General features: G+C 46.0%; 1 protein-coding gene across 3 annotated transcripts in view; it reads right to left on the bottom strand.

Annotated features, from left to right (window-relative positions):
- Positions 1 to 3135: 3135 nt before the first annotated feature.
- Positions 3136 to 24586, bottom strand: part of SLC1A2 (solute carrier family 1 member 2) — a 141253-nt gene continuing 119802 nt past the window's right edge. The window contains exons 9-12 of one of the 3 annotated variants that reach the window (XM_040495446.1): positions 21330 to 21464; positions 8456 to 8687; positions 5204 to 5274; positions 3136 to 4257 (exon numbers count right to left, since the gene is read on the bottom strand). In XM_040495446.1, the coding sequence (XP_040351380.1) occupies positions 5239 to 5274; positions 8456 to 8687; positions 21330 to 21464 (403 nt within the window). In that variant the 3' untranslated portion in view covers positions 3136 to 4257; positions 5204 to 5238. The other 2 variants (XM_040495444.1, XM_040495445.1) reach the window with 2 other exon arrangements.

Raw genomic sequence — 24586 nt, 5'->3', positions numbered from 1 at the left:
CATTGCCTGAATTTGTTGTGTTATGCTATGCAATGGGATAGTGTCCAAATAAGATGCCTTGCCATCTTTTCTAAAGCCAACTCTTGCATTGACACATGTGGTCTTCTACTTAATTGTCTCTTAAGCAGCAAGGATGGCAGGTAGAATAAGAAAGGAGGAGGAAGGGTGGGGCCTTGGGTTTTCCTTTTGGGAAAACCATAAGCTACTGTTGCATGAGAAGCTTTGGACTTGCTCCACCTAAGGCGAACAGTCTGCCGCTAGGGCACCTGCCTGGGGTGGCGCTCAACGGCCCTTATCCTAGGTTTTAACCAGAGGGCACCAGAGATACGGAGACCATTGATCTCTGACAACTAGATTTACAGAACTCTCACTTCAGAATTTCTTCAGGCTCTTTGCTTAATCTTTTTATGTTCTCAGAGAGAGTATAATGCTAAGTGAAATAAGTCAGAGAAAGACAAATACCATAGGATTTCACTCATATGTCAAATTTAAGAAACAAATGAAGAAAAAAAAAGAGAGACAGACAAAAAAAAAAAAAAAACCCAAAAAACAAAAAACCCCAGAATTTTGAGTATAGAGAACAGACCTGTGGTCACTAGAGGGGAGATGGGGTGTGTGTGAAACAGGTGATGGGGATTAAGAGTACACTTATTGTGACCCAAGTATTCCAAGAGCAAGTGTTATGACAACTGAAAAAAAAATCTATCATTGGTCCATTTGCTTGGCTTGGAATGAGTTTATTTGGAGAATAAGGAAAGTAAAACCAACTATATGGCCCTAAGAATTAAAAAGCAGCACAGAAGAGCCACGTCCACTGGGTGTAACTGCTGAGCACTTTTAGCCATAAAGCCAAGCAAGGGCTACAAAGACCTGCTCCTCAAGAGTCTGAACTATGGAAGAATTCTCTCTGAGCATGTGTGTACCTGTTTGGACTTACTGCTGTATCTCCTGGGGGAAATACAGCACAGACAGAACCCGTAATCCTGACAAAAGTAAAATATTGTACTAAAAACTAAAGGAAGCGGGACAGTTGCAAAAACATGGCAGGATTGGGTTTCTTTTCAGAAACCTGGCAGAGGAGTTACCCAACTCCAAAAGGGTTTCTTGATGAGACACACTGCCAAATGACCCACTTCCCCATGCAAGGTTGGAAATAACCTGAGGCCCTCTAATCAACCAGTCATTGGGATTCCTGACATCTCCTACCAGGAATACATCTCCCCACAAATTGAATTTCCCTGAAGCCTTTGTCAGTTTCCACCAGTCTACATCCAGGAGCTAGGCATTGGGATACCCTTTCTTTCTGCTGACGAGTAGTTGCAGGGGAGAAGCAAATCAGCTGACCAGCAGTTGCAGGGGAGAAGCACACACTTGTCTTTTACAGACAAGGTAACTTCTGCAGGCAATGAGACCCTAGACTGTGTTTCCACACACAACAGGAAGTGAATAATTGAATCTGACATCTACTTGGTTCAGATCTTATTACTTGAAGTCCATATTGAAGATCTACATAATCTACACGATTGCCTTGATTCTTTGATACTCTATATGGGAGGCACATCCTCAAAGAGATAAGCCATTCTTCTTGCTGACTGGATTTGACTCTTTGCATTGTAGTTAGTAAGTACATGATGATTCTACTCGGGTTTCCCAGTGGGCAAAAATCGTAAAGGGGAAGATCAAAGTCTGGTGAGTTGGTTTGCTCTCAAAATGATGCGGATTCCTAAGAAGAGTGAATGGGTCTGTAACAAAACGGCGTTGCCGAAGCCCTGACTTACTGACCTCATAGGATGAGCGTATGGTTCTGGCCTGCTGTGTCTGCACATAACTTTTATGCATCATCAAATATTAATGGACTGTTATAAGCATTTATATCTGTGTTGAACCTATTAATATAAATCTATGCATATAACTGACAGATTATACAGATCTGATTTAGAAAAAGTGTCTTGGAGGTACACTCTGGATCCATTTGTTCTGTTCATGGCACACATGATGGGCAAGGAAAGCCCAAATGGGCACGGCATGAGAAGAATGAATGAGACCTAAACAAATAGAGAACACAGTCATACGTCAGCTCTACATACATCCTGGATGTTCAGGTTAGTCCTGAACTTGACAGATTATTCATTTTCAATGTGATGTGTCGAATTTCCAGATGAATGTGATTTCCTAAGCATATTCTCATGAAATGTATTAGATGTAGTCCAAAAACAGAAAAACCTGCTTTGTTAAGCATACACCTTGTTTCTTCTGAATCATTGTCCCCTTATGTATTCATAGGACAAGTAGGAAAATGCTGACGACAAAGCAAGGCAGGAAGACATTTAGGCAGAGTCTTGGGAAGACAATCCTGAGACCACTCTTTGGGGAAACATGTCAGCGTGTACGAGTGCTAACCTGGCCTTAAACAGCAAAACCCACAAACTCCTCGCCGCCTTGCCTAGATCCTTCTCTTCGCCATAAAAAAGCTCTCGGGAGCACCACTTAAAGACAAGCCATAACAGTTTCATAGCTAAATCCAGGAACTGTCCCCTTGACCCACAATATCTGCTCTAAAGGATGCATTTTCCACTACTACATTTCAGCACGTCCTTGGCCACCCAGTCAACTGTCCATCTAATGAAAATGAAGAACCAATGGCAATTGTTTTTTAAAGGCAAAAAGCTGCTTAATACTGCTCACTAGTGATCCTTATCCAAAAATAACAAGGGTTTCAGAGACAAAAGCAACGGGAAGCTCACGTCTCTTGTATGTTCCAAAGGGGTCTGGTTTGGAAAAGAAAAGTCATCAGGAATAGGTAATAAAGCGTATGGGATTCTCTACACCCCTTCTCCCCAAAGAATTTGAACTCTACCTTGACTTTGCCACAGGAGTGTCACCTTTATAGGGATTTGCCCATGCTTGTTTTCTGTTCCTTGCTACAGAGAAGACTAGGGAAGAAGACGGACCCTGCTTTCAACTGTGCCCTATACCTGGTTTTATGTGCTTTGAGAGAATAGTACCAAAAGCTTTCTACGCATTCGATCAATGACAGTGTTTTGCTTTCATCGAGAGGTGGTGTTAAAAGAGGCATAGCCAACATAACTGTCCTCCATGTGTGAGGAGAGTAAAATGATTAGGTCTTCCAGGTTAATGAGGCTATAACTGAAATAATTTGGGGATTAAAAATGCCCTTTTTTTTTTTTTTTTTTGGTTAGAAACCCAAACAAGTATTTGAGGGCTGAAGCAAAGAAAGGAAAGCATAAAGCAAATAATCTCACTTGATTTCACTATGTCAGGTGAATGCAAACCAAACCCAAACAAATTGGATTATTTGAATCTGGTTCAAGTCTGTGTTGGCTGTGCTCTCTTACTTTTGTCAATATATACAGCGGCTATGTGCAAATTACATCCTAATCCATGATCAAGTTTGGAGCAAATTATGAAACATACTTTGAAATGTCAATAACTATTGCCACAGACTAGGTAAGGGTGGAGCAGAAACTCAGCGGGTTCCGTGATCAATTGTCGCGAGGAGCACAGTGGCCACTAGAATTTTCTATGAAATACTTCGTTTCAAGAGTGTGTGTGTGTGTGTGTGTGTATATATATATATATATATATATATATATATATATATATATATATAGAAGCTAGATCATCAGGGTTCCCTAAGGCAGGTATTCGCTTTTAATCAACACATGGGCAAACTCTACAAGACATTTCGAGAGAATTAACTTCTAGAGGCTTCTAACAGAATCTCTTGCGCGGAATGAAGCGGGAGCATGCAAAACACTTGGGATCACACGCTGAGTGTCTGCTCGTCATCCCAAATCCCCGGAGTGCACCACATTGCTTTAGTCGTATCCCCCGGGGAAAAGAGCGCCCACGGCGCTGCGTTTAGAGAGAAGTGGGAAGCCGGCAAGAATGCGCGTGCAGTTCCAACTGGTTCCTCCAGCAGCATCCGTCCAAACAATAACACGGGTGAGAAAACGAGACGGTCACGAAGCGTGACTTGGCAAACACACAGCACCGTGCCTATCACTGACTCACAACAGATCCTCGGAGCCTCGGCTAACGGATTAAGTAAACACAGAAATAAATGCATCTTTTCTTCTTTTTTAAAGAGAGCTTGTTTTGAGCTCTCTTTTACCATAAGATAAGCTGGGGAGTTTATTCAAGAATTTGCTGAGAGCCGTAGCCTTATTTTTCACGCTTCCAAGGCTCTTCCTCGACGCCGCCGTCGGCCGACTTTCCGCTGGCTGCCAGACTTACCTGAAAATAATCACCGTCAACATCCAGCTTACAGGCCACGAACCAGAAAACCACCCCGTGGGTTATGTGGAGAAGCACGAGACCCGAGCTACGCTACGTGACTTACGTGTTGGTTTCAAATGTGGTTCTTCCCAAATTGATTTTGAGCCCGTCTTGCTTTTCGACACTGATTTGCAAATGGTGAAAAGTACAAATTTGCCTTGGGGAGGGCGGAGGAACCGGAGAGAGTGTGCGACGTGGGACATGAGTTCTACTAATGCTTTCAGGGTGGCGGGGGCCGTCTAGCTACACATAGACCCATCAGAGAATAATGCAGCCCTTAACAAACAGTGCCCTTGTGCTACTCCATACAACCAGAGAAAAATCCAGAACTAGACAGCTAGTTCTACTCATGCACAGCTAGTGAAGGGTTCAGTTGCCGCGAGGCCGGGTGGAGTTTATACACGTCCAGCTTCGAAATCGGAAATCATGATGGCGTGGATACCAGGTAGGCTATCCAGGCTTTAAAAATCGAGAAGAAAAGGGGAATTAAAAGCCAGACGTCCAAATTATTTCCAAATTATATCCAAATTATTCCCATGCAGGCATTTTTTTTTTAAATTTTTTTTTCAACGTTTATTTATTTTTGGGACAGAGAGAGACAGAGCATGAACGGGGGAGGGGCAGAGAGAGAGGGAGACACAGAATCGGAAACAGGCTCCAGGCTCCGAGCCATCAGCCCAGAGCCCGACGCAGGGCTCGAACTCACGGACCGCGAGATCGTGGCCTGGCTGAAGTCGGACGCCTAACCGACTGCGCCACCCAGGCGCCCCCCCATGCAGGCATTTAACAATCAAGTATAACCACCAGAGTGTCTCTGTTATGCTTCCCTGGCTCGAAGCGAACTGAACCCTCACACAGCGTGGGAGGTATTCCCCTCCACTTCTAAATCATTTTCCTAGCTTACCTTCCATCTGTCTGTCCTCAACGTCATGTGCAAACTTAAACCCACGACTGATATTCCACATAATGGTGAGACTGGATTTATGGAAGCATTAGGATATGGAGACATGACAAACGCAGCAATGTTTGAAAGAGATCGGATCTTCTTAACCCGAGAGGCAGCGAAACGCATGCGTTAGGAACACACACTACCATGCTAGGAACAGAACACAAGTGCCCTTCACGAACCGAGCGAACGAAAACAGAAGCCATTCGTTTCTCCACCCCCCAGTGGGCGCCCATAGTTTTCTAGAAAGACCATGCAACAAGCCATGACCACCCCACATGCAGTTATTCTGATGACAATTAAAAAGCTCTCACGTAACTTCCAACTACAAGGACAAGGCAAGAGTTTGAAAACAGCAGACACCAACATGACGTAGCAACGCTCGAAGTGGTTAACATTTTGACCAGAGCTCCAGCAAATTTGTTTCCCCTTCAGTGAACTCTCAGGAAAGACTGCCAGGAACAAACTGTCTGCCTGGAGAAAGCTGCCTGTTCGCTCTGACCTTGAATGTGCCTATTTGGCTTTCCGTGACGAACCAGATCAATAGCTGTGCAAAAGTATAAATCATGCTGTGCGGCCTCTGGAACACCAGGCCGCACTGGGGGGTGTGCCCTGCTGTGGCCGTCACTGTTGTTGAATACTGGGGCCTGTGTTTCAAAAGTGGCCGGGACAGCCCCTTTTTTGGCATTTCTTTTTCTGAGCCGGTTCAAGGAAGCCAGGACTCTAACTCTCGGGTCCATCCCACCCTGCTCTATTCCAACCACCTGGGTAATAGAAAAGCAGGAAGGGGAGGGGGCTGACAGGAAGCATTGACGGCTCCCATCTTGGTTTTTAAAACAGTGAGACGGAGAATGGACCAGAAGGAAGTTCAAAGGCAGGAATAAATGTGACTCAGATATTCCGGGAGAGTGTGCAAATTCATCTTGATGGCTCTGGCTGCCTCCTCTCGTGCATCAGTGGCAACTCAGTTTCGTTGGTCTAGGTGGGAAGAGGTGCTCGCCTCACCTCGCGAAGGCTGAGGCCAACTAACCTTCGGTGAGCCGAACCCAATGACTTCACTAAAAAATCCAAACGGCCAGATAGTTATTAAACCAACATGGCCATTCGGTATGTCCCTGACCTGCTCAGCGTCCTTTCGACCATGTAAATGCTAATTCACCAAGTTTGCAGGTGGTTGGGTAGGCAGTCAGTTATAGAGACGGACTAAGCCAGTATCTCTACAGAACTGGCCAGCAACAAGGTTGTCTGAAACAAAGCACAGGGTCAAGATGCTAAAAGGATACATACAACAAATATTTATAGAGCGCCTGCTGCATGCCAGGTACTGCTTTAGGTGCTGGCATACAGCAGTGATAAATGCGGAAACAGGGTCTCTCCTCATGGGCTTGCTTCCTAGTGATAGGGACAGTTCACAAATCTCTTCCTTTAGGGGGCTTGAGTTGTTCTTGCTCTAAGAACATAGCAAACTTCTCCTAATGTCCTTTAAGAAAAAGAACCCAGGAAGTCTGAAATCTAAATGTATCTCCATATCTATATACCATCTTTTTCAAAACATGTCCTTCTAACACTATTAGGAAGCCTCTTGAGAAGCTCCAAAAGAACCACACCACAGGCAATTAGTCACTACGATTCTTCTTACATATAATTGCAAAATGTAAAAATATATGGTGATTTCATTTTATTTGATGCTATTCTTTTTCTTTGTATGGCAGTAACTTGGAATCAACCCTTCTCTTTCCTACAAAATGGTACATTCGCTTTTCTGTCCTCCCATTGCCTGTTTCAGGGCTTTGCAGATAATGGGCACTCAATAAATATCTGATGAATGATCAAAATATAGGAGGTCACAGGAATGAGATGCTTAACTAAACCCCACAAGGCACACAATAAATACTTGCTAAATAGAGCACAGAGCCATTTCATGAGAATGTGGACCCTTGTTGACCCAAATTTGACGGGGAATAATCCAGCACATTCATCTAGACGTGGGAAGAGCTAACTTCCTAGGAGAATGGAATATGCGCTTTAGATACATCTGAATTTCGAATAATTTGAATCATTTTCACTGAGTCAATTAGTTTTTGCAGCTGCTCTTGATGGCTAAGTCCTTCCTTAATTTGAACCAGAGCCTTGGTTCACCCACACGTGTACCCGGTAGAGAGGGGATGAGCAAAAGACTACTGCTGGCCCATTAGACTTCTGGACCTATGTTACAATCCAGTAAAGAGAATCACTTCTGTGTCACCCTTATTTGCCTGGCAGAGGCCATGTGTATGTTTGGAATGACCCAGAAGTAACCCAGGGAGAAATGAACTATTAAATAAGATCCTGTCAGCACGAATCAAAAGAATATCAGAAACCTGTACTGGGTGCTGATTGCCTTCCGATGCTACTTGGAATCATTTGGGCAACCCAACTCCCGGAGTTGACTCTGCTCACCTGCCAGGGTTTCTCCAAGTTTGCTTCACTCTGGTCATGACACTCTGTCTTTGACAATGTCAAGTTAGTTACATGAAGGCTAGACAGAGCCCATCAAGCTTGAAGACTTAGTACCCAGCAGCTTGGAAAAGAGTCCAGAACATCCATGCTTCAAGAAAGATGGTGCCACCACTGTGTGAAAAGTAGTGGCTATGGGATAATTGTCCTGAGGGATAGAGATCCTTTGCTTGAAACAGCTTCCCCATTCTTGGAGCACAGTGACTGCAAGGTCAAAACTCACCTTCCCACAAAAATAATTAAGAAAAAAATAGTTGCGCAAAGTCGTGTGGGCACATTTTTGACCAGCATGTAATATACAGCAAGTAGGAATACTTGTGCTACATATATTGAATGATTCTGGGTATTTCTCTTAGTGTTTCATTCAAGGAATAGAATATTTGAAATCCAACAAAGCCTTAAGAACCACAAATTCTTCGGCAAAATGTTCAAGAAAACCAATCAAATTTGTGGAGTGGGTGGAAAGGGGGGGTGGTCAAAATGATTGTTTTACATCACATGGATGAAACAAGCAACCGATTGGCTCTTTGACTGTTAGATCTGCCACGTTAGACACAGAGTTAGATGATCTGGGACTCATAGAAGCTTGGGTTACATGATTCTTCAGAAAAATAAATGTGACAATAATACATGCAGGACTTTTGGTGCTTGTCTTAGGAAACTGAGCATGCACTATTATATACAGGTCTCAATATCCATGAACGGGAAAGGTACCTTGCACTCATCTACTATGACAGAGTTGTGTGCAGCATAGACACATTGATTAGAGTTGCTTTCCCTATGGTTCTTCATGTCATCATAAATGGACTGAGTCTTGGTCATTTCAATATCTTCATGCACTCGATGCTGGGAGTCAATAGTATCCAGCTCAGACTTGGAGAGGTGATAGACAATCCCAGCCCCAAAGGAGTCACCCACAACATTGACGGAAGTCCTCATCCTGTCCCTGGGAACAAAGAACAAGAATGTTTAGCGAAGAAGCAGTGACATGGTGGTTGAGAGGCCAAGGTCTAGAACCCGGGGTTGAGTTCTGGCTCTACTTTTCCCTTTGCCTGATCTGGGGCAAGTTACTTAATCTTTATGAGCCTTGATTTCCTTGTTGGTCAACCGGAGAGAGCAATCATATCTGTCTCATAAACTTGTGTGACAATCAAATGAGATCATGGACATAAAGGCCTTAGCAAAACGTCTGATGGATGGTAGAAACCCAATAAACAACAGCAAAGAGAAAGGAGAGAAGGAAGAATTGGAAGACAATAATTCTCAGATCTCGGAATTAGCAACCAAAGCTCCAGACACCGTTAGCTGTGTCCTCTTGATTTCCACTGTTCTTCAAGGACCCCAGATCACATCCGCTTATTTTGCTTATTAATCCTACCTGTGAATTCCCCCATGATAGAAAATTCATCTCTTCGTAAGGATTGAAATTAACATTGCCTTTCCCTCTGCACCTCAGTCTCCCACCGACACATACATATACACGGGCACAGGCACAGCTGATGGGTGAGAAACCCGGCCACAATTTTCTCCCTGACCAATAAGCACAGTGACTCTGCGTCCTGGAAAAACCAAAATACGTTGTCTTGCTCTCTCTGTTAACCAAGAAAAAAAAAAAAAATTTAAATCTTCCAGAGTGCCTCTTGAATCAGGAAGTGTTAAGAAAAACCCTCCCTCCAATCTTGTTTCCCAAGTTTTGATTTAAAAAAAAAAAAAAAAAAAAGCAGGATGACCCAGAACCTTCCCTCTCAGAACGTCAGCACCAGGAAAACTAAGTTCTTAAGAGTAAGTGGTGTTCTGTCGTCCACTAGTTCAGATTGGTGTGAATCTGACCTTCTAACCTTCTAACAAGGTTAGAAATCCTTCTAACCATGTTTATGAGATACTCAAAGTCTGAAAGAGAAGGGTGCTGGAAACTTTTTTAAAAAGAATTTAAGCAAAAATGCTGCTAAAATCTCTGTCCAGGACACTCTAGCCTTTAATTCAAAAAATATGCATAAGGACACCAGAATCAGTTCAAGGCAAAGTGAAAGTCTTAATTGGTTCTTAGAACAAAGGCCTAAAATAAATTCTAGTTGCTACCATCCAATCTATTTCTCATTAGAGAAGAAGAATGACGCTGCACCAAGAGGACTGGCTTCCTCGCAAGGAGCTTGTGAGCAGCTATCCTCTGGGTTCAAGTGGGAAGATCCTGCCCATACAAACGTCAAGATCAGACCCTGACATCAGCTCTCAGGGGCATCTCTCCATCTAAGAATTCTCTTCTCTTCCTTTCCACTTTGGAGAATCTGCCGCAGGGTGGTAAAATCTATACATGAACAGAGACTGGGTCTTTAAGTCATCCACAAAATTAGGCATCTGAGGCAGAGACAGGGTATGAGAAGGCATGCATAATGATGATTCAGAAAAACTATGGGCTCTGGAGACAGCCCGACTTGGATTCAGATGCCACTCTTTTCTTTTACTTGTTGGACAACCCTGACCCTAGTTAACCCTTGTGGCCCTTAGTTGCATTAACTATGAGATGGAAATAATAAAAATATCTACCACCTTGGGTTGAAGATTAAATAAGATAGCAATATGCTTAGTACAGTTCCAGACATTTAGCAAGGATTCACAGAACATTAGTTATTACATGAGGTGTACTTTAAATATTACCGTTATTCTTATGAAGTTAATTTAAACATATTTTTGGCAGCTCCTAGGTAGAACATCCAAACATGCCTAGTTAAGCTACTATCTCCCCCTGAAAACATCCATAAACATTTGCGGGACATTTCCCATGGTAGCACTCCCAACCAACCAGCTGAGTTATTTGCCCATCATTTAGCTGTGGCCTACTCTGTTGTTTTTCAACTTTACTTTCAATCCCTCCTGGCGTGTGTTCTGAGTCACGCACCCAACATCCTTGGCCAATGGTTAAATTCCAAAGAGCGCTAAAGACGCCAAGAGGAATCCACTGGGTACTCTTTTGTATCACGGCCCAGGAGAATCGACGTCCTTTTCAAGTAGAAGGACCAAAGGTGATGGTGGGGTGATGATGATAGTGGCTGATATATTACATTTAATATGTAGAAGGATATGCTTTCCAGATATTACCTTGTTTAATCCTCACTAAAATGCTATAAGAAGCACTGTTATCCACACTGAGGAAATTGAAACACAGGGGTTTGGAGAGATTAAATGGCTTCCCAAAGTCACACATCCTAGTGAAGTCATAGAACCGAAAAATTTGAGCACAGGACGTGTGCCTCCAGAATGCACTGTCTGCCACATGATGCAAAGCACCTGGGAGCCAGAAAGCTCTGAATCTGAACCTAGTTCGGCCACTTACTAGCCATGTAACCTGGGTGACTTCCTCTACCAGAATTTTTCTCAGGCAGGCAAAATACCTATTTTATAGCATTTCAAGAAGACAAAACCAGTTCCTGATCCACAGTTGATATTCATTAAATTCTGGTTCCTTCCCCTTTAGGGAACAGCCATCACTCATACCCCCATTTTATGGGCAAAAGCACAAGACACTGTCCTCAAGGGCTAATGACTTTTTAAGTTTAATAAATCCATTGCCACTCAAATGGATGACACAAGTTTACAAACTCTTGTTTCTTCAACTCTTGACTTTCTCTGATACCAAATCTCTACTCTCCAAAGAAGCCACTGAACCAAATTTTTTGACTAGGATATCTGTTCCATACTCTCAAATTTCCTTTTACTTTTTTTTTAATTTTTTTTTATGGTTTATTTATTTTTGAGACAGAGACAGAACATGAGTGGGGGAAAGGCAGAGAGAGAGGGAGACACAGAATCCGGAGCGGGCTCCAGCCTCTGAGCGGTCAGCACGGAACCCAACGCAGGGCTTGAACCCACAAACTGCGAGACCATGACCTGAGCCATACAGGCACCCGTGTCAGGTCTCCTTGAGTTTGAAAATGAACCTGGCCAGAGGAAATAGCTATCAGGCCAGGAATGAATGGAAGACAGGATTGGGCAGAATCAAAGCATACTGATGTTCGACACCAAAATCAAGAAGGAAAGGGCCCTGGACTTAGGGCTGGAAGCTCAACCCAGATCTTCTGACTCTCTTACCTTGAGCAAATCACCTCTCACCTGACCATGAAATATGGAATGGGGCTAATCCAAACCTCACAGAAGATTATGAGGGTTAAATGAAATGAGAGAAATATTTGGAATGCCATAACTACTCATTAAAGACTGCAGGAGAACAAGAGCATCAAAATGGCTACACAGAAATAAGAACACAACACAGACTCTAATACTTGCTGAGTTCTTTGTTAGCTCATTCATTCATTCACTCATTCAACAGGCGTACAATGAGCATCTTTGTGCAGGGCACTATGTCAAGTGTCCTGGCAACGAAGAACAAGAAATGGCTCTTCCTATGCTCCCTTTTCCTCCAAGAACCCACGCTCTCTTTACGGGCGCTATGGGATTTAGTAGGTAGGACATTTTATCTACACTTGGGCCCCTGCAAAAGCTTGAGTAGAAGTGTGCCAAGTTTGGACCTGTGGCTAAGTCTGAGAAAATGAGCTAGAGAGAAGAAACCGATAATGTGAAATCGAGGAGAGAGAAGCTCGCAAGGCCACTCAGGAGGCAAACGAATGTAATGAGAGGCAGAAGGGAAGAGCTGACCAAATCACGTATGGCCTCATCAGCCAAGTTCAGGAGGTCAGGGCTTTGTCCCAAGTGTCACGAGGAGCCACTGAGGAGCAGCAAGGGCACGCTTGCCCCCGTACGAAGACTGGTCTGAGGAAGGGCAAGGCTGAGAGAGCAAAACCCACTTGGTGAAGATGTGATGGAAGATGATGAGACCGAATCTTCTCATCTGGAAGATGATGAGACCTGAGGACTGATTGGTCATAGAGGATAAACAAGAAAGCAGTCAAGGATTCCTCTCCGGTATCGGGTTTGGGCAGCTGGCGTTGATATGTCTACTGGCAACCAGTAGACCGTACCAACCATGTGTAGGGGACATGACGGGTCGGGGTGAGAAAGGTTCTCGTGTCAGCTTGAACATACTGGGGCTGAGGGTTGGGACCCAGCAAAGGAGAGATGTGCCACAAGTGGTTGGGAATCTGGACTAAAGATCAGGACCGACAACTGGGCTGCAGGGAGTGAATTAGGAGGCCACACCTAGAGAGGCCATGGGGAGATGCCACAGGCGTTTTTGGTTCATTCTTGGAGAGAATGCAGAGTGGGAAGAAAAGACAGTCTTATCTAGAACCCTGAGAGTGACCAACACTTAAGCAGTGGGCAAAGGAATAAGAGTCTGCCAAGGTGGAAGAAAACTTAGAAGCGTTTGAGGGAAGCATGTTGCAAAAGTAAGGGTGTGATGGACAATTCCAATGACTGCCTGGAGATCAGGTAAGAGAAGAAAAAGAAGCGCCCCTTGGTTTTAGCAACAAAGAGGCCATCACTGCCAGGGCAGTTGCAAGCCAGAGGCAGAGACAGAAGCCAGCTCGCCACGGGTAGAAAAGTGAATGAGAACTGAGTAAGTAGTGATATTATTTATAATCGTCTTATTCAAGACGATTGACTGAGAAGGTAAAGAGAGCGAGGGGAAGATGGTGGGAGACGGGAGATAGGATTTTTTTGGTTTGCCATTGAGGCCGCCAGGGGGGATGTCTGACCAACTCTGGGGAAGTCCAAGTGTGGCCAAAAACGGGATATGGGAGTTTATGGTTCACATATGGAAAATTTCTCCACAGGCAAATGCTTTCATTTTGCCTCACAACCAGCCTTGACTGTTCAGGAAACCCTGCTGACCTCAGGAGCTTCAAGGCTACTTGGTAAAAAGAATTTCAGAGTGCCTGATGCTGTCCTTGAGTCTGGACACTCTGTGTCAGACCTGTGAAAAGGGGACAGAGGGGAGATCTGAACTCGCGTGCCTGGGTGGCTCAGTCGGTTGAGCGTCCGACTTCAGCTCAGGTCATGATCTCACAGTCTGTGAGTTCGAGCCCCGCATCAGGCTCTGTGCTGACGGCTCAGAGCCCGGAGCCTGCTTCGGATTCTGTGTCTCCCTCTCTCTCTGCCCCTCCCCTGCTCATGCTCTGTGTCTGTCTGTCTCAAAAATAAATAAAAACCTTAAGAAAAAAAAATTAAAAAAAAAAAAACAAATCCTCTGGCAGGAAGGTGTTAGAATTGTCTGCAAGTCCTGGTTCTCACAGAATAACAGAGCCAAGGGAGCAGGGTTACTCAGGGTCATCTGGGTCTTTGAATTGGGCCGAACCATACGAAGTTGCCGCTTCTCCAAGTTCCCAAAGGTCACATATTGGCAATTTCATGTGACTCAACTTAACATTCACAGGAAACAAACCATCATGTCTGCCTCTCAGAATGCAGGGTGCACAGTAATGGCGGAGGGGCCGCCGGAGGCCCCAGGCCTGAGAAGGCTGGCACAATCCTAAACATCCAAGGGCTAAAGCCACATGGGGTTGAGAAGGGAAGGAGGGCCTACGGAAGCATTGGTTAAGAGTGTGAACTCTGGATGGGAGCCCTGATTGCAACCCTGGCTCTGGTAGGCCAAGTCACTTAGCTTCTCCTGCTCATTTGTAAAATATGGAAAGTAATCCCTCCTTCCAAGCTTGTTGAGAAGATAGTAACTGTTAATGTGTCCTGAGTGCTTGTCATCAAGAGGACCACAGCCAAACTCTGCATATAAAAGGTCTGACACCAACCCAGTGCTCAGCTGTTGGCCCATCCCCCTCTTCCTTCTTCCCCTCCTACTCCTGACATCTTCTCAGTCCCAGTGAAAAGGGGAGTAGACCACTTCCTCTTTTGTTCTTCCACCAAGTCTTGTGCATTCCTCTTTTTGCACTTAGCACACTCAGGTTGGGATTTTTTGGACCACATCTGTCCCCATTACTAGATGATAAGCTCTTTGAGCGCGGACACCATGTTGTATCTATTTGTGATGTGGGCAGGGTGGGGGAACCCGGTGGGCGGGTGCGTTGAAGGAGGGGTGGGGAGGGGCTGTTAAAGAGAGCAGGTTAACTCTAGAAAGAGGACTGTCTTTTGTTCAGCAAATGTCTGGTTGGGCGTCTTGGAGGTGAAAAGTTAGGGCAAGGGCAAGATGGAGAGAGAGGAGGAGGCACAGAGCCCAAATTACCTTGCCTACAAAAACAAGACACGTGTCCTGAGCGCCGGGGGCAAACACAGGGAGGCCCAGCAACACAGGGAGAGATTGGGACCAAAGGGAAAAACAGGGCAGGGACAGGTCCCTAGAAGGGGGTAGCAGGCACTAAAGGATTTATTTTTTATTTTTTATTTTTTTAAGTTTATTTATTTTGAGAGGGTTGGAAGGGCACGGAGAGAGGGAGAGAGAGAGACAGAGGATCCCAAGAGAATCCTGACACGGGGCTTGAACTCACCAACCGTGAGATCACAACCTGAGCCGAAATCAAGAGTCAGACACTTGACCAACTGAGCCGCCCAAGCGCCCCAAGGATTTATTTTTTAAGGAGAAAAGGTGCCTAACACTCAATTTTTGCTTCCGTGCTCCCTGAAATTATTCACACTGATTATTACTTCAGGGAAACAAAACTCAAGATTCAATTGCAAATATAGGGAGATTTTGTCTTTTTCATCTCATAACTCTCCTGAGCTCTGCTCCTCCCCTTTGTTTTTCCGTGAACACATATTTCTTTTGTGATGCATTGAAGAATGATTCTTGCTGCACAGAGCTGTAGCCCCACCCCCACCCCACCCCCAAACTGCAATCTCGCTGCTTCCAGTCAGGGACGCGTTGGCAGGGGAGGGAAGGACTCAGGGGGAAAGAGTGGCATCCCAGCTGGCGTTGACATCACTGGAGGTCAGGAAAGTTGTAGAAAAGAACTCTGGTGGGAGCAGGGAGTCACAGCACAAGACTTCAACAATAAACTCCCAGCATCTTCAGAGATGTGATAGATGGAGGGATTGGTCTTCTCTTCCACCAGATTTGGAGTGGGGTTTCGATCACACATAGCTGCACGAGTGTGTCTTAAATAAGAGAACGAGACCCCAGATTGGCGGGCCTGGACCCCCAAGGGACAGCCAGATCACCTGGGTTTGAATCCTAGTTCAGTCACTCGATATCCACTACATTGGGATAAATTACTTTTCTCTGAGCCTCAGTCTCCTCAACTGTAAAATGGGGATAATACTATGAACCGGTCTCATCATTGGGGCCACCTTTGAAACAGGCCCCTGTAAAGTGCTTAGAACACTGCCTGATATTTCAGGAGCACTTGCTAGGTAGTAGCTATGAGTATCCCGAGTCCTTTCCATCTGTTCTCGTCGGCTGGATGCGTGAACTGTCAACTGGTATTCAAAAACCTTAGCGGTGCTTAGATACCCACAATCAGGGACTCCTACTCCCCCTTCCGAGTCTCCAGTCTCTGGTTTCTGGAAGTGAGGTCCCTGGCCTGCATCACCTGGGAACTTGTTGGCAATGTCAATTCTTGGTCCCCACCCCAGACCTCCTGAATCTCCAGGGGGTTTGGGTGTGTGCTCAGGTTTGAGAATCCCTGCTCTATTCCCTCCAGGGAGGGATGTTAACAGGGAGCCTCAGAGCGCACCCCTCCACACACACCCCCGCCAAAGGGTGGAGGCCCTTAAGGTCTTCCTAGTAAGTTCACCTCTATCCCCCAGCTAGTAAATGTGTCCCCAGAAAAGACCTCCCCAGCAGTGGCATGTGATAAATGAGCCGCAGACCCACTTGGGTTTTCACTTTATTTTGGCTTCCCTTTGGCCACCTGTGGCCAGACCCAGTTATTTACGACCTCTTCCTGGGACTGGCTCCCAGTTTGCACTCCATCCTGCTTCCTTCAGAGAGAGAGGGGTGTCAGTGAGGTCTCTTATAAATATCCATGGAGGATTCCGGACACAAAGGGCTTCTTGGCCCCAGGGGAAGGTTCTGGTTTTACCAGCCCCGCCCATCCGGTGTTTGAGGACTCCCGGCATTTTTCAGGGCCCAGAATCTTGGTTTTCACCATGACATTTACAGAGCAGCTAAGCCTGCCCACTGAAAAGCATCCAGGGCTTGGCGGGCAGTAAGGAGGCTCCAGCAGCCTCCAGTAAATAAGATCTCCAGCAGCTGGCAAACACTGTCGGACATTAAATGTCACTGCGGGCTTTGTTTGGTTTTAAATTGAAAAATTGCTAGAGTTATGAGAGCTTACAAGCTTTGCCCGGCGAGAATAATAAATCCCCTCACCTTTTCCTTTTCTCTGCTTTTCCCCCACACACTATTTTACTAGGGAACGGCCAGCCTCCCCCACACCTCTGTCTCAACCCTCCCCCCTACCCCATTCACACTGTAATGGGCCCCCAACAGCCACGGAGCCCATGACCAAGAGCATGTTTCCAGAACTCCACTTGCTGGCGAGAAAGAATGTACCACCATTACTAATTCAAAGCAGATCTGACCTAGCTACAGACCCCTACGCACATTTTCCCAGGATCCTCTATCCTCCGTTTTTTCTTCTCTTCTTAAAAGGAACGTTCTGGCTTATTTGTGTACGAACATCCATCACCAGCAGAATCCTAGTCCGGGTCTTAAAACCAGAAGGGCACTCAAGGGCATTGGGTCTAGACTCCGCCTTTAAGCCGACCAGTTCCCATTCCCATTGTCCACGTGACACAGGGGAAGTCCAGAGAGTAGCTTGTGCGAAGTCCTCCAGAGAATAAGCCCAGAGCTCAGATCCGGGGCTCCTGCCCCTTTGCTTTCCTTTCTCCAGTAACATGCCCCTCGCACCCCCCACCCCCACCCCCTGCACCTGAGATCAGACCCCAGAACCAGAGAACAGCTCTTCATTTCTTCCTTCCTTTCCACTGCCAGCCTGGGATCGAGTTTTCTCATATACGGTTTCATCAATATAGGTAATCCAAATGGATCATCATTCTTGGGTTCGGCCAACTCCCTTCAGCTGGCATGATTCCACCGTGGAGTTAGGACGCCCTGCTCTCCGTGCAAGTATGCACATGAGAGCGCTGGTGTGGGGTGATCGGGGAGGACCCAGCCCTCCGATTCCATTCGCTGGCATTTAGGTCAGAAGTGGGCAGGGTCTTGGATGTTTTATGAAATGACTCTCATCCAACAGGCTTGGAAGCAAACGACTGCCAAGAAGACCAGGGCCCACAATGGTCTCAGAGTAGCTGAGACCTTGATTGTACCCCATTTGTCCCCACTTAGGCTTTTTCTGCTCTTTTGTTCTAATCTTGAGAGGAGGAAAAAACAGGTCAAATGGAAAATTCCCTTTTATTATGTAAAATCAGAGGTGACCCTAATAGGTCTGTCTTCCCTAACCTTTCCTTGGGCCTCTTTGCTTCTGCGCATTGCTGGATCTCCTCGGTTCTAAGTATGAAGTTGTGTCAGGTGGGACGTAGCTCTCCAGTGCTGTAGGCAAGACACTTAACCCTTTCTGATTCCTGGTTTACTCATCTGTGAAACAGCCCTTAGGGCTCTTTAGGAATTAATCGCCAACAGATGCAAAGAACATGGCGGTCTCCGCCAAGTATCATCTCCTTTTCTGCATCTCCTGATGATATTACTGCATTTGTTTTTCACTCAAAGTAAGGAATTTACATTAGAATGAGGGGAGGCAGCCTCTATAATGACAGTTTTTTGAAAAGATAAACCTCTAATGGTGGAATCCAAGCCTCCGAAACAAACCCAAGAAGAGGCTAGGCAACGTAGTCACAGCAGGTAAGGTAGCCCGATGATACACGGGTTCAGGAGGTTCAAGGAACAAAGGGTCAGAGGACCTAGTAAGCAAAAGTCACAGGGGAAGCAGATTTAATTTTAATAGCTTCCTCTGTCTTTCTTCCTGTGTGGAAAGGCCCCTATACACAGCAAGTCTGTGGTTAAACTGAGCACACATTTATTGAGCTCCTACTGACCCTAAACTATTGAAAATGCTTTCATTTCCCCCTTGCCCTCCCCCACTGAAGCCTACCCCACTCCTTCGCCCCCTTCATCCCATCCGCTCCCAATGCTTCCACCCACACACCACCACTGAGTCGCAGCGGCCATGACTGTGTGGTCTGAACTGACGTCCTGAGAAAGGCTCCCCTTGGGGCCTTCACAGGCGCCGAGAATAACCAAGCTAGCGGGGACGACCCCACCCTACCCCCTAAGAGACACTGGCAGAGACAGACACGAGGCTATTTCGCTTACTCGTCACCTTCCCACTGAAGGTATTTCCAGAGCATATCTCTGGTGATGAAAGAGCCAGTCAGGAAGATCCATGACCTTCCTCGCAGCCCTCCCTGAGGTGAAGAGATCACCTCCAGGGAGCCACTTCTCCATTCTCGCCTAAACCTTAACAGCAGACAAGTTCTATGGAGAGGCCAGTCTCCCTCCTAGCTTCCCAGATGTCCTTCCTTTCAGCCACGTGCACATTTTTCTCTTTGGAAGGGTGAATGAAGGGGGAAGGAACTGTGGTTTTAGCATGTGGGAAACTCGAGTCCATTAAAGATGGCTCCTGGCTCCTAAAATCTATGCTGATAGATGTCAGAAGCATTGTCACTGCCATGTGGAACAGTTTTTAAAAGTGTGTGGGCACTTTGGCCTTGGACCTCTGCATCAGCACTTGTCACTCTGCTCTGACACCGAACCCAACAGCATTCCTCGGTCCCAGTCCCTTAGCTCCAAGACTGGACATGAGGCATCAGTGTGTACTCCACAGAACGTGAGAGGCTGAGTGGGCTCTTAGCAAGATTGACTCCCATCTCCCTACTGGGGACCTTCTGGCCAGACATGCCCACCTTTGTCAATGGGCAGTGAGTGTCCTGCATCTGGAAAATGCCCTTCACTGATAAACACACTGGGAAAGGTAGCTGGGCCACGCGTACACAGTCAAGTTCAAATTTCTCTGCATGGCCGTACATGGTATCCATTTTTTGCCCCACTGTTCACCAATCCCTGCCTCCCACTCTGTGCTCCATCAGTGCCACATCACTCCTAGGTCCCCACACTGCTGGCTGCCTCAGTGCCTTTGCACGTGGCCTTGATTGGAAGGTCCTGTTTCCTTCTCTACCTATATCTCCCTACCAGTTATGATTCAGCTCAGCTATCACTGCCTTTGGAAGCTTGACTAGAGCCACGATGAAGAATGTGGTGGCCTCCCCAACCCAGCCAACCTAGAGTCAAATCTCTGTTCACTCTCAAGTCACCTTACCTCCCCACACCTCAGTTTCCTCATCTATACAACAAGAGTGATAATACCAAAACTTCAAGGTTAGAGAGCATAAGAAATAAAGTGCCTGGTGCAGTGGCTGACATACCGTACCCATGCAAATTCAGTTGCCATTTTCATTATTTCCTGATTCGTCCACTCTAGACTAGGATGGGTGCCTCTTTCTATCACTAGCCTTTCATTTTATTTTTTAATATTTATTTTTTATATTAAATATAATTAATTGTCAAATTGCTTTCCATACAACACCCAGTGCTCAGCCCAACAGGTGCCCTCCTCCATGCCCATCACCCCCCTTCCCTTCTCCCCCACCCCCCATCAACCCTCAGTTCGTTCTGAGTATTTAAGCGTCTCTTATGGTTTGCCTCCCTCCCTCTTGGTAATTTTTCCCCCTCCCCTCCCCCATGGTCTTCTGTTAAGTTTCTCAGGATCCACATATGAGTGAAAACATATGATATCTGTCTTTCTCTGCCTGACTTATCTCACTTAGCGTAATACCCTCCAGCTCCATCCACATTGCTGCAAATGGCCAGATTTCATTCTTTCTCACTGCCAACTAGTATCCCATCGTATATATAAACCACATCTTCTTTATACGTTCGTCAGTTGATGGACATTTAGGCTCATTTCAGAATTTGGCTTATCTCTACGAGTAGGGTAATAAAATAACCAAGGTCACAACAACAGAGAGCAAGTAACAATCTCCAAAAGAACACCTCCTGAAGGGCCAGGCCCTGGACAATGTATGACCCTCCTTTAATATGGCAGTGCTCACAGGTGCAGAGCACACAGCACTATCCTTTTATATCTGTGTGCTATTTTTTGATCTATTTTATTGAAGTATAATTAACATACAATAAAATGTATCCATTTTAAGTGCATGGTTTGATGCGTTTTGACAAATGTAGACACCTGTGCATACCGGTGCCTACGGAACATTTCTACCACCCCTCATGATTTCCCTGTGCCCCTTCCCAGTTAGTCTCTTCACCCCCTCCAGGCCCAGGCAACCACTAAGCTCTTTCTATCGCTAGAGATTATACTGTCTTTCCTAGGGCTTCATATAAACGGGATCATACAGCATACACTCCCTCCTGTTTCTTCACTCGACATCATGGATTGAGACCCTCCGCGGGCATCAGTAGTGGGTTCCTTACTGTGATGCTTTAAACTTTGTATTATAAATTATGTGATTCCTCCACTGGACTGTGAGGCCCTCGAGGATTCCTTCTTCCTCTTTGGTTCCCAGTCAGGCTCTCCGTAAATGTTAGAGGGAAGAAGGGAGGAAAGGAGAGAGGGAGTTGTCACGGGGATTGGCTAAGACCTTGGCTGAAACCTTGCCTCTGGGAGGCAGTACTCACATCCCCAGCAGAGCCCCATCCACCAGCACTTACAGCAACCAGTCCACAGCCACCAGCAGGCTGATGTCCTCCGTTGGCAGGCCCACGGCCGTCAGGATGAGAAGCATGGTGACGAGGCCCGCGCTGGGGATACTGGCCGCACCGACGCTCGCCAGCGTGGCCGTGAGGCTGAGAGAACAGAGAAGACCAGGTCACAGGAGAAAGAGGACTTGGAAAAACCATCCCTGGCAGGCAACTTGAAGCTCCAATTTTCCCGGCAGTCATAAAGGTTCTTTTCTTTCTCAAGGAATGGAGAAATCTAGAGTACTGAGACCCAGGAATTAGGGTCTATTGGATTCTACTCAACTGTGATGGAAATTTATAAATCCATGGATCGGAGCCTTATCCTCAGCATGATAGCCAACTAGCCTAATATATCACAGGGCTCAACTAAGGTAAGCGGGGCTCTGAAGCAGGCAAGGAAATAATAAAGGAGGAAAACAAATTGCCCTTAATCCTCCCATGGGAACATCACTGCATTCATTTCTGCTTACGCCTTTACCTCTCCGTCAGCCCCAGAGACATCTGGACTCTGAGGCAAGAGTCCGAGGAGGCCACTGCCAATGTTAACATGAGAACTCACAATAGCAAATAGCCAGACCCAACTGAGTGGACATGAGGGAAACAAATCAACAGATTCCAAATGACATTAAGTTTGAGACGCCTGGACATTTCACCATGGACTGGAAAATACATTATTCAAAACGAGGGCGCCAAAAAAAGATAATGAAATAACAGGAGGCTTTCTTTCTGAAGCATCTCACCACTTGCAATGCCAAGGGCACACCAAGCACCATTTTGAAGTTGTCTCTGGAAGAGGGTTTCATCTAGGGCTCGAGCGCCCTGTCTAGACACCAGGGGGTCTCTGTGGTCCAGCAAAGGGCAATAACCTGTCTCCCTTTTTTCTGGATGCCATTTACAAAAGTCGTCATTTCTAAATGCAAAGATGCTTCTGAAAATATAGACTCCCAACTTGCTTTTGTGGGTGCTGTAAAGAAAAGGAGGGGCTTTATTTGCAGTTAGATCATTCTAGACTTTCTAGAGTAGGCCAGCTAGCTCCAAACTAAGAGCTGGGCTCCCAGACCGGTTTGACAGAGCCCAGACCATTGTTGTGACCAAGCACAGAATCCTTACAGGTCTTACAGTGGGGAGGGACCTGAATTTACCTAATCTTACCTATGAGGAAAGGCCCTAGGAGGTTTCGTAGTTTACATTGGTTTTTCCATAGTGCCATCCTTCCAGATTTAGACCTGTCACCATAGAGACACCTCCCCTAGGTGGGGTCTACAGAACCCATCTGTGCTATTCCCCTGCCCCTTCATTGCGGAGCTGGTGTTAAGGCTTCAAGAACTCCGTATTCCTGGGATCCTTCTGGGTCATAGGAGGTAGTAATATTAGTGGTTATCAATGAGGATTATGGGATTAAACAGCCTGGATTCAAACCCCAGCTCTTCCAATGATTAACCGCATGACTTTGAGCAACTTACTCAACCTCTTTGTGCCTTGACTCCCTTATCTGCAGCAAAGGAGATAATAATGGTGTCTCACTCATGGGGTATCAGGAGCTAATAAATAAAAAGCACTTAGAAGAGGCCAGGCACATTGCCACCGCCCAGTAAATGTGAATTGTCTTATCAGGAAATCTGGGCAGGGTGAGGTCACTTTGCAATAAAAACTTCTCTAAAGCCCCAAGAGTTACAAGGTGGGAATTCTCAGCCATTTCCCTGACAAGGACAACAACACTAGGAAAGGGGGACTTCCCAAATCCCAACAGTCGTGGCCTCAGCCGTTTTATTTACAACATCAGTTGCTTCTGTTATGAGTCACTCTGACACATCCCTTTGCACTTTGGCCACACGGTCTGCCTGGTCCCTCTGGGTTGTGTGAGACGAAATCCTATAAAGAGAATTCTTCCTGGCAGTTGGTTCCCCCACACAGTCCCTCCATCCCAATTAATACCCTCATCCTACCATGGGCAGAGTGTCTGGGTGATTCTAAGTCCTGCGACCGCTTCTTGGGGCAGTGATCTCCTCTCCATCTCTCTATCCCTTTCTGCTTTTCCTGTCGTGCCACTCACTAGCCCACTTCTCTGAGGCTGGTTCTTGGATTCTATGCAAGGTATGACACACACATTGTCACAGCAGAACTGCACAGTAACCCTGCCAAGTACCTATGGTAGCATCTGCGTTCCATCTGGGCAAACCACAAATTGGATGGATGGAGAAACTTAGGGTCAAACAGGTTGACCATGGTCTGCTGGGATTGGAACACTTATCTGCTGGATTGCAATGCCATGCCGGCCCCTGAGACCCCCCTCCCCCCCCATCCCTTCCAACACCAAAAACTCTGAATTAATCAATCCCGATCATTGGTCGCTGGTCCATTCTTCCATCTCTTAATTTTTCATCTAACAGTGTGAACTTGACGGGCCAAGAATTCAGGGACCAGAATTCATCTTGTTTGGCTTTAAAAGAAGGGCTTTGTTAGGAAGCCCTGTTTGTCTCTGAGTTTTAAAGCAAGAGAGGTTGGTGGTCTCACGTGCAATCTGTGAGAACATGATTGAGAAGCTGTGACACCCGGATCTGAAGCATGTTTTCCACTGAGTAACAACATCATGGTACTCACTACATCACTGTCACATTGTTTTTTTGTATTCTAGAAGAACTGTATTTTATTGAGCATCAGTAATAACGATAATAGTAGCTAACATTTATTGATAGGTGACTGTGTTCCAGGCACAACGCTCTCAACCCCCTAGAATGTGTGATTATTGTCCCCATCACACCAGTGAGGAAACTGAGGCTCCCCTACAGTACTGCTGTGGACTGATCGGTGTTCCCCCGCCACCAAATTCGTTTGTTCAAGCCCTAATCTCCAGGGTGATGGTGTCTGAAGACACGGCCTTTGCAGGTAAGTAGATCATGAGGGCTTAGTGCTCTTATCAGAGAGACGTAAGAGAGCTTGCTCTCTCTCCATGCACCAAGGAAAGGCCAGGCAAGCAAACAGCCTGCAGTCATGCACAAGCCAAGAAGAGAGAGTCACCGGGAACTGAATTTGCCAGCACCTTCACCTTGGATTTCCCAGCCTCCAGAACTGTGAGAAATAAATATGTATCATTTGATGGTCTATGGTCTTGCATTATAGCAGTCTGAGCTAAGACAAGTATGGACCTTGAGGGTGGTTGTAAGGATTAGACAAATTAATATATGCACAGAGGTGTGACTTTAAGTTTATGGAGAAGCAACGTGGTT

The sequence above is a fragment of the Herpailurus yagouaroundi genome, unplaced genomic scaffold, assembly GCF_014898765.1.
Source record: "Herpailurus yagouaroundi ecotype Mexico unplaced genomic scaffold, PumYag 187, whole genome shotgun sequence".
Classification (NCBI taxonomy): domain Eukaryota; kingdom Metazoa; phylum Chordata; class Mammalia; order Carnivora; family Felidae; genus Herpailurus; species Herpailurus yagouaroundi.
This window is presented reverse-complemented; position numbering and strand designations above follow the sequence as displayed.